The 12,745-nt window shown below is 42.1% G+C and overlaps 1 protein-coding gene across 1 annotated transcript in view; it reads right to left on the reverse strand.

Annotated features, from left to right (window-relative positions):
* The window catches only part of KLHL42 (kelch-like family member 42), a gene marked incomplete at its 5' end in the record, with an annotated part of 13,404 nt that extends 664 nt beyond the window's left edge, over positions 1-12,740 (reverse strand). The window contains 3 exon segments of the mRNA XM_009078307.1: positions 4,264-4,457; positions 11,937-12,488; positions 12,490-12,740. Coding sequence (XP_009076555.1) covers positions 4,264-4,457; positions 11,937-12,488; positions 12,490-12,740 — 997 coding nt within the window.
* Between the last annotated feature and the right edge of the window lie 5 nt (positions 12,741-12,745).

Consider the following 12,745-nt stretch of genomic DNA (forward strand, 5'->3'; position numbering starts at 1 on the left):
TGCATGGGAGACTGGGAGGAGACACAGCTGGGACAGGTGACCCAAACTGACCAAAGGGATATTCCATACCATAGGACATCATGCTCAGTATATAAGGTGGGAGGAAGAAGGAGGAAGGGGAACATCTGGAGTGATGGTGTTTGTCTTCCCAAGGAACCGTTACGCGTGATGGTTCCTGCTCTCCTGGAGATGCTGAACACCTCCTGTCTTCGGGAAGCAGTGAATTAATTCCTTGTTTTGCTTTGCTTGTGTGTGCAGCTTTTGCTTTCTCTATTAAACTGTCTTTATACCAACCCATGAGTTTTTGTAGCTTTAACCCTTCTAATTCGCTCCCCCATCCCGTTGGTGGGGGAGTGAGTGAGAGGCTGCATTGTGGTTCTTGGCTGCTGCTGGGGTTAAACCACGACAAGAAGGTACTTATGGAAAAAGATTCTTCCTCCCTACAAACTGCATCAGCCTCTACTACAGATCACTAACATATTCCAATGCAAAAGCATGGCAAACCAGGGAAGAAATATCGACCCTTGAGAACTGCAACTCTCTGCCATTGTCAGTAATGCTTGAACATTCTGTTCTTTTGCAGAGGGGAAAAATGATGCTGCTTCTAGCACATGATGTGATGTAAATTGTCTGGGGATGCAGATTTTAGCAGACTAATCCCTACCTTTTAAGTTGTGCTTTTAATTTTGTCTCTGATTTATACGTAAGGTTATTTCACAAAAAGAGAAATGGAGCAATATTCTCCTCTCCAACAGAAGTTACAGATGAACTGAATTATCATGAAGACAGTATGCTTCATTAATGGCTGTCAGGTGATGATTTATCCTCCAAACCTAACTTGCATTTTGTGCCATAAATTGAAGTTTTACGGAATAAAGTTCATAGAGCTGGTTACATTTCAGCAAGTAGCATGGATGACCTAAGGGCACCTTATAAAGAGAGAAACACACATTGTCAAAAATCATCTAAGAACCAAGAACTCTGTACTCTGGCATCAGACAGAGCCTCAGAAAGAAGCTGAGACCATTGCCATCCTTCAGTTATAACTCAATGGGTGCATGTGTTTGCAATACTGCTATTCTACAGAATCGTTACAATACCATCCTGATTTATGGTGCTGTGGAGACCCTGGCTGTGTCCAAGGCTTCTCTAATTATCACAGGATGCACAGGACTCGTGAGCAAGTAAATTCAGTTTAATCTCTAGAGACCTGAGCTTAAATCCAAACTCCAGTGACAAGTGGCAACAGGTTTGCAGGCTCCACGCCGATCTTTTAATAAAACCTGCTCCATATTACAGCTCTATCCTGCATGATGATTTCCAGATAAGCTCCCAAGGGGAAAAGCAGACAGTGACATACTGACAAGTTATGTAAGGGCACAGGTATAAATAGACATAAATATAACTGGATTGCCATGAATGAAGGGCATTAGCAGCATGACTAGGGAGGTGCTGCTCTAGCATTTGCTTGCGCTCATTATTTTCATGAAATTGCTGATCAAAGTTCTATGTATAGATCATAGAATCATAGAATTTTAGAGGTTGGAATGGATGTCACCCAGTCCCAACCTTCTGCCATGGGCAGGGACACTTCTCACCAGAGCAGGTTGCTCAAGGCTTTATCTAGCCTGGGCTTGCACACTGCCAGGGTTGGGGCAGCCACAGCCTCCCTGGGCAACCTGTGCCAGTGTCTCACCAGCCTCACAGGGAAAATTTTTTTCCTAAATTTACCCTCCTTCAATTTGTACCCATTGTCCCTTTTCCTGTCACTGCAGCTCCTAACAAAGAGTCCCTCTCCAGCTTCCCTGGAGGCCTCTTCAGATACTGGAAGGCAATGAGAACCTCATCTACTAACAACATATTCTCTGACTGCAAAAAACCAAAACCACAACAAAACCTACAATACAACACAGGAACATTGTAATGCCTGACATGGAGTTGTTCTTAGGATCTAGGTTCAGAAGTGAGAACTTTGAACAGGAAGGAGGGACTTTATTCAAGGAGTGTCATTATAATTTACAGTGGAAAATTTCAGATCCTACATCTTTTGGTAAGTGCAGCCTCAGGAGAAAGCTCTACACAAATCAAAAAAACAGCCCACAACACCTACTAAAACTGAAGTCTATGCAGAAATAATAAAAATAAAGTAACATATCATAAAAAAACTTATTAATTGCTGCATGTGTTTTATGTAGCAAGCCAGCAAATAAACCTCAGTGTCTCCCAGATCCTGAGGCCTTAACACTCTCTTGACATCTACATAATTTGGAAGGTGAATCACCAGTGTAATTGTGGCAATCCTGGTTTCTAAGTCTGCTAGGTGTCCTAAGCCAAGGTGTCACAGAAAAACTAATTCTAGGCCTTTCTTCAGGAAGTCATTTATAACAAGCACAGGCATTTGTTGTCCTGAACAGTCCTGGATTTAAACATAAGCCTAAGTGTGCTAAGTTATCCATCGCTCACAACTTCATAGTGTTTTACTATCCTGTTTCCACTGTAAATGGCTTTTAGGAAAAGACCTAGGAAAAGTCAGAGGCCTGAAGGACAACAGCAATCCCTTGAGGTGTGGAAGAAGGAAAGGTAACTCACTGACTATCCTCCTTCAAGTGAAGCCACAGGTAGTAAGTACCGAATAAGGAGCTTGAGAAGGGGCAGCAATCCTGAGTACACACACTTTGTTAGTGGATTTCAAGGGATAGGATCAGCATTAGCAATGTGCTGATCTACCTCTCCATGACACCAGGAGTAGAAAGCCTGAAGAAAGAATAGCACAAGCATCAGAAAAGGAGCTTGCAAAGCGTAAGGGGTGTAGGAGAACAGCTGGTACTCCCATAATCATGTAGCACTATTAACAAAATCGGAGCTTTTTTTCCTTACCTCTTCTTTGTCTTTCTCTAGATAAAAATGGCAAAATCCTAACTCTGGTCTCTAGAGACAAGGTCTTCCCCTTACTCTGTTGCAGTCCCTTCCCCTTGTTCTCTGTCCTCTTGACCCTTTGGATCTGACTTTTCAGCACAGCAAGTATTTTGTGTCAGACATCTCTGAATCCTAGTGCTGGACACCAGGGAGCACAATGCTCCCCAACAGGTGTTCTGGTGGGGATGACCAGAGGAGTGGGACTGCAGAGCACACCACACCACGACCCTCCATATGGACACAGGCACGAAGATGGATTTCATTTTCCTCAGTGATGCCACCAGGTTCTGAGTCAGAATGGACTGCACAAAATGAGTTTGAAGGTTTCTATTGACACAAGGACCATGAGGGGTGGTACTGTGTCTTTTATAAACTGTCTAATAATTCAGAGCTAAGATCTGCTCAGACACTAGAAAAGACATCTTGTTCTAATGTCAGTTTAGCTTTGCTTGCAGTACTGTCTGTAAAAGTTGATCTGTCTTTTAATTTTATTCTCCACTTGGAAAGAAAACCATTAAAACTACTGAGGTCAAATGAAGTGGCCAAAGGCCAAATTCAAACAGGAAATCCTGGTAAAAATCCAAACACTTGACATGATAAAAAAAAATGACTTCTAAAGCTCTGAGAAAATGATACCCTTCCACAGAATGGCACTATGTGCTTAAGGAATGAACAACTGGGAGCTCTTTTGAAGTGGCTTGCTTTTCCACTGAAGAAAGAAAAAGTAATAATCAGGAGAAAATGAAATTTCAAATCCTTCCTTTCCTCAGAAAACAGGGTATAGAAATGAAGTTAAAAAGTTGGCTCTTGCTTAACCTTTTGACTATTCTATTAAGTTATTAAGCTGTAGCTTGAATCTGCCTGTAAACACTGAAATGCTGTAGTGAAAATACCATGACATCTATTAATACATGAGACATACTAATGCAGGCAGATATTTTCTATGCATTTTCCCTTCTGACAGTTTAAACCAGGTATTTGAAAAGTAAATGAAGCACATCTGTTGAGGCCTCTCCTTGTACTAGGTGATCAAAATCTACAAAGCAGGAGGGCTAAGCTGGGTGCTGAAGTATCCATCAATTTGTTCTCTCAGCATAATACAACCCCAGGTCCCTGTAGGCTCTGAAAAAAAATAACAATACCTGGTTCTTCTATGACAGAGCAATTTTTTATGTTTCATTTGTCAATGATTTTCTACCAGTGATTTATTTCTATGTGTTTTAATGAGCATTATGCAGCTTTCTACAGCAGTTTAAAAAAGCTTTCCTGGAAAAACAGAATAAAATGATCTGGGACTTAGAAACAATCAGGTAAAAAATAAAAACAAAGTAAAGGCAAAGGTTTTACCTCGTGTAGTGTATCCTCCAATAACGTAGATCTTGCCCTTGCATTCACAAGCTGAGAATTCTGCAAGAGGGTTTGGCATGGAGGCTACAAAATTCCACCAGTCGTTTTCTGGGTTATAGCACTCCACGTTGGCAAGGGATTGACCACCGATGGCATAGAGCTTTCCATTCACAGCCAAAAGCTTAAAATTGGATCTGAAAAAAAAGATTGTAGCGTTGAAATAGGTTGCATAGATGTACAGAAGAATAAAGTTCTTCCTATCCAGGCTTCAGCACGAAATATATAGATGTACAGAAGAATAGAGAAAAGTTCTTCCTATCCAGGCTTCAGCACGCTCGTCATCACTTACAGCTTGGACTATCACTATTGCAGCATCTGAACTTTTCTGTGCAAGGCCAAAATTCTGCACTGACACTGTAATTACTTAGGATAGAATCAGTGACATTCTGCATGTTATTGATGTGGATGCTGAGACTAATGGTATAGATGTACAGAAGAATAGAGAAAAGTTCTTCCTATCCAGGCTTCAGCACGCTCGTCATCACTTACAGCTTGGACTATCACTATTGCAGCATCTGAACTTTTCTGTGCAAGGCCAAAATTCTGCACTGACACTGTAATTACTTAGGATAGAATCAGTGACATTCTGCATGTTATTGATGTGGATGCTGAGACTAATGGCTGTTTTATTTTGGATTTCAATCTGTGCCAGTTTGAGCCCTAAGTGTTTAGCTAACTAATGTGATCAGATGATGTCTCATTTTTATTAGGCTTTTAGTCAAGTACCTCTAGTAGAGAAAAACATATTTTATGTACAAACAGTCGAGGATATCATTTCAGTTGAAACTGCACAAATTTCAAACAAGACTTGATGAATGCCTAAGAATGTGGACTTGCCTTAGGCTGTATTAGAGAATCTCTCTAATAACCCTAATAAACAGAAATTTAAAGTGCAACACATTGAATCATGTTCTGCAAAAGGAGGGAGAGAGAATCTACCATATTTTATTCAGCATTAAACTACTAAATACACCCTCCATCCCCCTGAAGAAGATCTATCTATAACTCATGTTCTACCCATAGCAGAACAAAATACATCTCACCCCATGGGCAATGCCCTGGTCATTTATTTCTTACTCTGTTCCATTATGCTGTCAAATTTCACACCCAGCAAAGGGCAACTTTCTAATTACTGAAGCAGAAGAAGCCTTCTATCTTACACTCTGAAGGTAATACAGACAGAACCAAATGGCCCATGCATGTTAAAGTCTGTAGGATGAAACCAGAGGACTTGAAGACAGAAGGTTTGTATGCTCAGCTATTCCTTCCAGCCATGGAAGCTGTTCTAATAAAAGATGAGCTCTTCCTCTCCCCAGAAACAGTCTCGTTGCCTAAAAAGGTTGTTCCTTCTCTACTGCTGAGCCAACTGAGATTTTATCATGAGTAGTCCAATTAATTGGATGTGTGAAAGTCCTCAGAGTGCACCAGCTCAGCATAAAACCAAATGGGGAACTGTGTTAAGTCTGTAAAACTGAAAGGATGTTTTAGACTTGCATTGGCCTGCTGAGCAGTAAAGTGAGTTTCACTCTGCATGAATCCAAGACTCAGAACTTACTGCTAAGTAGTTTTGCAGGGTTCTGTCTGGACACAATGAACCCTGCCTAGCAGCAGGCTGCCCTGCAACTCCTTTTTATTAAACATCTTTGGAAAAAAAGAATTGGTTTCCAGATGGAATCATTTTGCTCTTGTCATCCTGATACAGCTCTGGAAGCTAAAATGCTCCTTTGAAGGAATTAATTGCTTTTTATTCATTTTTTTGCTGACATTTATGATTAGGTCACTCTGTTCATCTTCTCTCTGTAGCAATTAAGTTTTCCATTTTAGAGAATAACATGGCAATCAATAGTGGGGTATGAAATGGGGATAATAACTTGCAAAGCATCATGATTTTCAAAGCAATGTACCTGTTCTAAAAGTTAGGACAGAAAAAAAAATCTACAAATTAACAAAGGGACAAAACCACAAAATATAAGTGCATTTTCCAAGTAATCCTTTAAAATCCAAAGTGCATTAGAAATTCTGTAATCCTATGCCCGTGAAGGAGACGGTGCAGGAATTTTGCCTTATAAAATGAGTTCAGACACACACAAATAGCTTTTCCCCAGGTAGCTTTTCCCCATTCTAAGACCTTCTAACCACTTTTTAAACATGCTAAAAGTTCTGTCACTGAGGACAAGAATTAACTAATCAAGTGTGCAGTGTCCACAGGTTTCCTCATTCACACCTGCTTCTCTAGTTACCCTTTAATTGTAGCCTCTTGTTATTCTGTCTGAATGAAGGCAATTTATCTGGTTTTTGTTTGATGACCTTCACGTATGTCACTGAATTGTTTCTTGCAGCACAGGGAAAACTATCTGGTGAAACCAATACAGCACAACTTTCAACTTGAATTATTCTAAAAGGAGGCCACATATCTTTGTGTCAGTCACATAACCACTTCTTACACTTGTTAAACTGGCTGACATTCAGTGAAACATCTCAGATTTATGGAACTCATTAACTATAAGGTTCGTTTTACTCAAAACTAGCTGCAAGTATCCATCAGCATGCTTCATATGAAAGTTTGGACAATGGCTCAGTATGTTAGGAAAAAATTCTGCCCTTCACCTTTTCATGCCAATAACAGCAGGTGTTTTTATGGAGAGTGAACATTAGGAAATATTTAGTGCATTTTTACACTCTTTTAATGGGTTGGAGCGGCTGAAAACAAGGAAAGCAAACACTGAGCAACCAGCCAGCTCTCCACAAGTAAAGCTGGAAACAAGGAAAGCAAACACAGAGCAACCAGCCAGCTCTCCACAAGTAACAACTGTTCCATGGACTACCACCTGGAAACAACAGAGCTGAATCCATCAGATTCAACTGCGATATAACTCCCTTCAGACCAGGGACTTCTCTAAACCTGAAGGATCAAAAGGTACTTTCCAAACGCCAGGCATAGTGGGTAACCTTCTTACTGGGCCAAGAAGAGGTGTGAGCTATCTTCTGAAGTCTCCCATTTTCTCTGACTGGAACCCCAGGAACACAGGCAAGCACAAGCTGTGAGGTTTCATCCTAGTTCAAAAGATATTTTTCATTCCATAAAGTGCAAAGCACTATATGCACAAGGGAAGAAAAGTATTATGCACGAATGCAAAGGACCTAGGGGACAGAGAGGCTTTCTGGATACAAGACAACACTCAGCAACTTGCCCAGAGTCCTTTGTTCTGGATTGCAGTGACAGCTGTAGATGTATCTGTAGGAGATCACTGTGACAGAGGCTATAAAGAGGCCAGAACACATTTCTTTGTTCACTGACAGGTATCATTCACAACAAGAAAGAGTCAGCACAGGGACTAGAGAGGACTTTCCAATCAGATGGGTGGCTAAACATGATCACAAGTTACCCAGGAGGAAGGAGGTTGGAATCTACACTGCTGGAGGGTTTTGAGAACAAGTTAGACATGTATTTGCAAGGTAACCTTGGTCCTGCTGCAGAACAGGAGGCCTGGACTAACCTGTGGTTTCTTCCTGCCAAGTGATCAACTTTAATCTCAACCTTTCTCATAAATCTGATGATTTCTTTATTCTAAAGTACTTAGGACAGAGACAAAGAATCATGAAAGCACACTTACCAAGGCAAATCCAAAGCTTCTTACATTTTTCAATTAATTACTTTTTAATTTTTTAATATATTTTTTATTTATTTATTTTATGAGTCTGCAGAGTACACTGCATCCAAGCTTTAGCTTTGGAAGTGTGTGAGACATTTGTGATAAACAAGGTATAAATATTTCTAACTGAAAACGTTTTGCAAAAGTCCGTTTTCCCCAAACACAGATGAATTTTGAGTGGAATAAAAAAGGAAAAAAATACAGAAAGAGAAGGTCTCATAAACAACTAACATCTCCCAGAAACATCCTCTCCTATGTTCCTGTTAAAGTCCTCAGAGCAGCACCGATCCAGGCACTGATTACTCCCAAAAACCATGTTCCACTTGCATGGGTATAACCCTAGCCAGGGACTTACAAGGGTCTTCCATGCCTGGAATATTTACCTGCCATGAGCAGGAAGGTTCTGAAGGAAAATAAAAGTGGAATAGACAGCTGTAACTGGCACATGCAGTAGAAATCCTAGGAGTGTATCATTTCTAATAGCAAATTCCAGCTGACAGTGTCAATTGAAAAAAAAAAAGGGCTGGAAGGGTACTCAAGGACATTACTTCAACAGTCCCCTATGTACTTTGTTACCTTTTTGCCCTCAAAGACAAGAAGTGGTCTTGGGTAACACTTACACGAAGTTTCTTCTATTAAAAAGTTCAGGTCATTCTCTGAAGACTCTATTCCAACTACAGAATTATCTCTAGAATGAAAAGATCTAGAAACTGTGATCTGTTATGGACTATGGACTATCTTATGGACTATATCTGTTATGGACTATGACCAGCACTACATTTAGCCCTCAGATGCTGAGAAATTCCATGCTCAGTCATAGGCTGAGCAAATGATTTTGTCTCCCTTGTGCATGCATAAATAGGGAATAACACTTTCTCAAGCTCCTGTGGGCATCACAAGTATAATATACAGGAGTTACCTATTGTGGGCAAGCTTGAAACTACAGTAAGAAGACCTCTACACCTAGAAAGAAAGCTTACAGCAATAACCTAAACCAGAATGGCTGCTAAGTATTCAGTATATATCTGATGCTTTTGCCTTCTACTTAGAAGTAAGTTGGGACTATTAAGTATGTTTAGGGAATCCCAACATCCTGAGATTCTGTATTACAACAATGGAAATAATTACAGATAAAAATATCATAGAGGTCTCTTTGGGTCAGAGAACTCTTGTATGAACAGCAAAGCAGCACAAGTATTTCCATAATTCCTCAGCCTTCCCTCAAGCCCAACATATGCAGCCATTCATATAGGGCAAATCCAGAGAGTCTGTCATCCAAAGTTAAACCAACTTCAATGGAAACCAGAACCCTCCCTGGAGGTATGTAAAAAATGCATCCATGGGATGCAATTATATTGTCTGGCATCAATTCATTTGCCAGACAGTCACATGACTGTAATTCCTAAGCAGCAGGCTGGGCAACCACCCTGCTTATTTTAACTCAGCATAACACAGTAAAAATATAATGCCAAGCAACACATAATTGCAGCATATATGTGTGGCAGACACAGGTCGCATGCAAAATCCTCATATTAAATATCTTCCTGCTCTTGGCTCCTTCAGCACAGGCCATGCCTTCCTGTGTTCTGGCCACAAAATGCCCAGTGGATCATCAGGGAGCTGAAAGGTTATGTTGTACAGAAAACCAGAGTTGAGACTCCATGGAGATGTTAAAGTCAAAAACACATTTTGTGAAGGGATCAGCTGAGTTTCTGTGAAAACACCATGCCCCAATTATCATTCATGGTGCCACATACTCACTGCTGTTTTGCAGTCTAGAGGCAGGCACAATTCATCTTTATGGCCTGCAATTACTTAAGACTAGAGATTATTCCAAAACAATCTGTTTACATGCTACTTTTCTGCAGTAAATGGCTAATGTGAAATTCTCTGCTAAGGAACACCTTGCTGTCACTTGTGATGGGTTTGAAGAATCAGTTGGTATGGCAGTGCCATTGAAAATTGTGATATTAGAAGAAAATATCCATGTACGTCTTTCAACTATAATGATTATTCATGCTAGAAAAAAATAAGAGAAAGTGTGGAGGCTGGTCTAGAGTTTGAACACTCAGGCTGTAAGGTGAAAAAAGGGCCTTGAATAAATATTGTTGCAAAAGCCATGCTGCAGGATCCACACACATCCTAACATCTCCCTTGCTATATACATGACACAAACCAATGCCAAAACCTCACAACTTGATCAACATGGGACTTCTGTGTTTAAGTGAATTTCCATAGGAGACACTATGTGGGCTGACTCTTCTCTATCGAGGCCAACGTGCTCTCAACTGTGTTCATGTAGGCAAGACTGCTGAATTGAAGCCAGCTGAAGCATCTCAGTTCCCCCAGGCACCTCAGTGAGGGCTGCTTAGGGGCTCAGTCTCTAAAAAACAGATCTGTAAGGAAAGGTGTTTGCACTGTTTAAAAGCTAAACACTCATTTTATAGGTGAATCTTTTCCCAACACTGTTCCAAGAAGCCAGAAATACTGAGCACTGTTTCTGATCAATTGCCATGACTAATCATGGAGCTGATCATTTCAGTGACATCCTCACAGTACAGGAAGTGATAAAAAAGGTGAAATGGGAAAGAAAAGTTTAGTATCCTCACCATACAGAAAGTGATAAAAAAGGTGAAATGGGAAAGAAAAGTTTAGGTCAAACCCCTGTTTTGAGGGATTTTAGGTGGCAAAAGCTGAATAGAAACCAAAATAGAGACTGCAGGTTTACTACCCAGATACAAAGCATTTATGGCAATGGTTTGGGTCTCTGAATGCTGTTTTGATTTACTGGATGGAGAATTTCCATTCTACAGTGAACTTGCCTCCTTACTTGTTCTTTTCCAGAGAGACAAAATAAAATTTAAAACACTTTTTCTAAGCTGGAAACCAAGAGTTCACATTGGATAACAAAAATGCTTTGTTTCAGTGAAGTAAAAGACTCTGTTTTCGTAACTTCAAAGTGTGATTAAGGTAGAGGAGCCACAACCTTGGCCCAGGAGAAGTCCTCTCTCCTTAGATCCTACTCAAGGCTAGTTCTCTATTCATCTTTCAAATATAAATGATACAAGGTTTTTCTGAATACTAACTTAAACATAAATGTTAATTAAAAAATTCAAAAGGATAAAGGAAAAAAGAGAAATGGTCAGAACCATGAATGATTCCCAGATCCAAATATTCCCATCAAGTGAGAAATTTCTCACAATCTTCCAGACATTTTTCTGGTGAATATTTCACTGAAATGCAGGCCTACAAAACATTCAGACTTCTATGAAAATACAAACCACTGAATAACTGCTCCAACTAAATTTTTTCAGCCATCTCCAGATCTGGTAGATTGTACCTCCCCACCAAGCGCAGGAAAACTTGTCACTTACTTAACTGGAGTTAAAATATACCACAAAGAAAGTAGGAGAGGAATTTTATCTTGGGTTGGGTTTTTTTCACATCATTGCTATTTAAAGGAGAATTTTTACCACCAGCAAGAGAGTAAGAGAGACTCTGGATCCTTGTATACTACAAAATAAAGTGGGAGCCCACCACCATATCACACCAAAGTGAACAATCACACATGGTGGAAGGCCATGGCAGAGTCCTCCTCTGCTGATGCCCAGCTCATGTTCTCCCACAGCTGAGGGCTGAACCACCAGCATTGATGCAATGAGGTAAGGGCACAAGGAGCCAGAGCAGCTCCCTGTGCCATGCAGAGGGAGCCCCTCGGCAGTGGAGGGGCAGCAGTGCTGTGCTGCACTGGGATGACTATTGCTGGTCAAGGCCTGCCCAGTGGCACACTGCCAAGCACCACAGTCCTTCCTGCCACACCACGGAAGGGACACAGGCAGTTCACAGCACAGGTCTGAACCACACCTCGTAACGCCGAGTCCAGCCAACACCTCGTGACTCAACAGGATCTACTGCAACGACATACACGAACACGTGTAGAATTCAGGGAGCAAAGGTTACCTCTTCTGGTTCATTGAAGCCAGCTGAGTCCATTCGTTTAGGCAAGGGTTGTAGCAATGGGCAGCAGAGATCTCCTGGCTGGTGATCCTGTAACCCCCGACGATGAACAGGTAATTGTCCAACGTCGCCGACCCGTAGCCTCGCACACTCACCAGGTCAGGGGGCAGGTTGTTGGCCAGGGGCAGCCACCTCTGTGCTTCCTCGTCGTATCTCAACATAGACCAGGGAGCTTCCACCTGCGGGTGACAGCCTGGAGGCAGCCCCAGGGAGGAGGTACTCATGAAATCCCCGATGACCACAAGGGTGGCAGTGCCCCTCATCCTCCTCTCCTTCAACTGCTGCTGGAGAGCATGGGGCAGGAGGAGATGCGGCCGAGCGTCGGGTCTGCGCAGAACCTGGTGGTAATGGGTGGCCATGAAGTCTAGACAGGCATCGTGCAAATCCTGGAGACCGTAGACCTGGGCCAGGCGATGCAGCTCGAAGCAGTTGCCCAACCTCACCTGGGAGAGGAGCAGGCGGAGCAGGGGCATGACCTGCAGGTAGGATGCAGCGCTCCTCCAGCAAAGGGGGCTCCCCCTCGCCCCCCTCCTCCTGCTCCAGCCTGGCCAGGCAGGACGTGTTGATGAAATCCAGCACCAGCTCCAGCCCCAGGGCGCTCAGCCCCCCGCAAAAAAAAAGCAGCAGCTGCTCCTCCTGGCCCTGCCCTGCCTCCCGCATGCCCGAGCGGTACAGCGCTCGGAAATAGTCGCTCTGCTCGATCAGCTTCCTCTTGCACACCGGGTAACACTTGTCCCCGAGCCGGATCTGCA

Source organism: Acanthisitta chloris, unplaced genomic scaffold (assembly GCF_000695815.1).
Source record: "Acanthisitta chloris isolate BGI_N310 unplaced genomic scaffold, ASM69581v1 scaffold5647, whole genome shotgun sequence".
Taxonomy (NCBI): Eukaryota; Metazoa; Chordata; class Aves; order Passeriformes; family Acanthisittidae; genus Acanthisitta; species Acanthisitta chloris.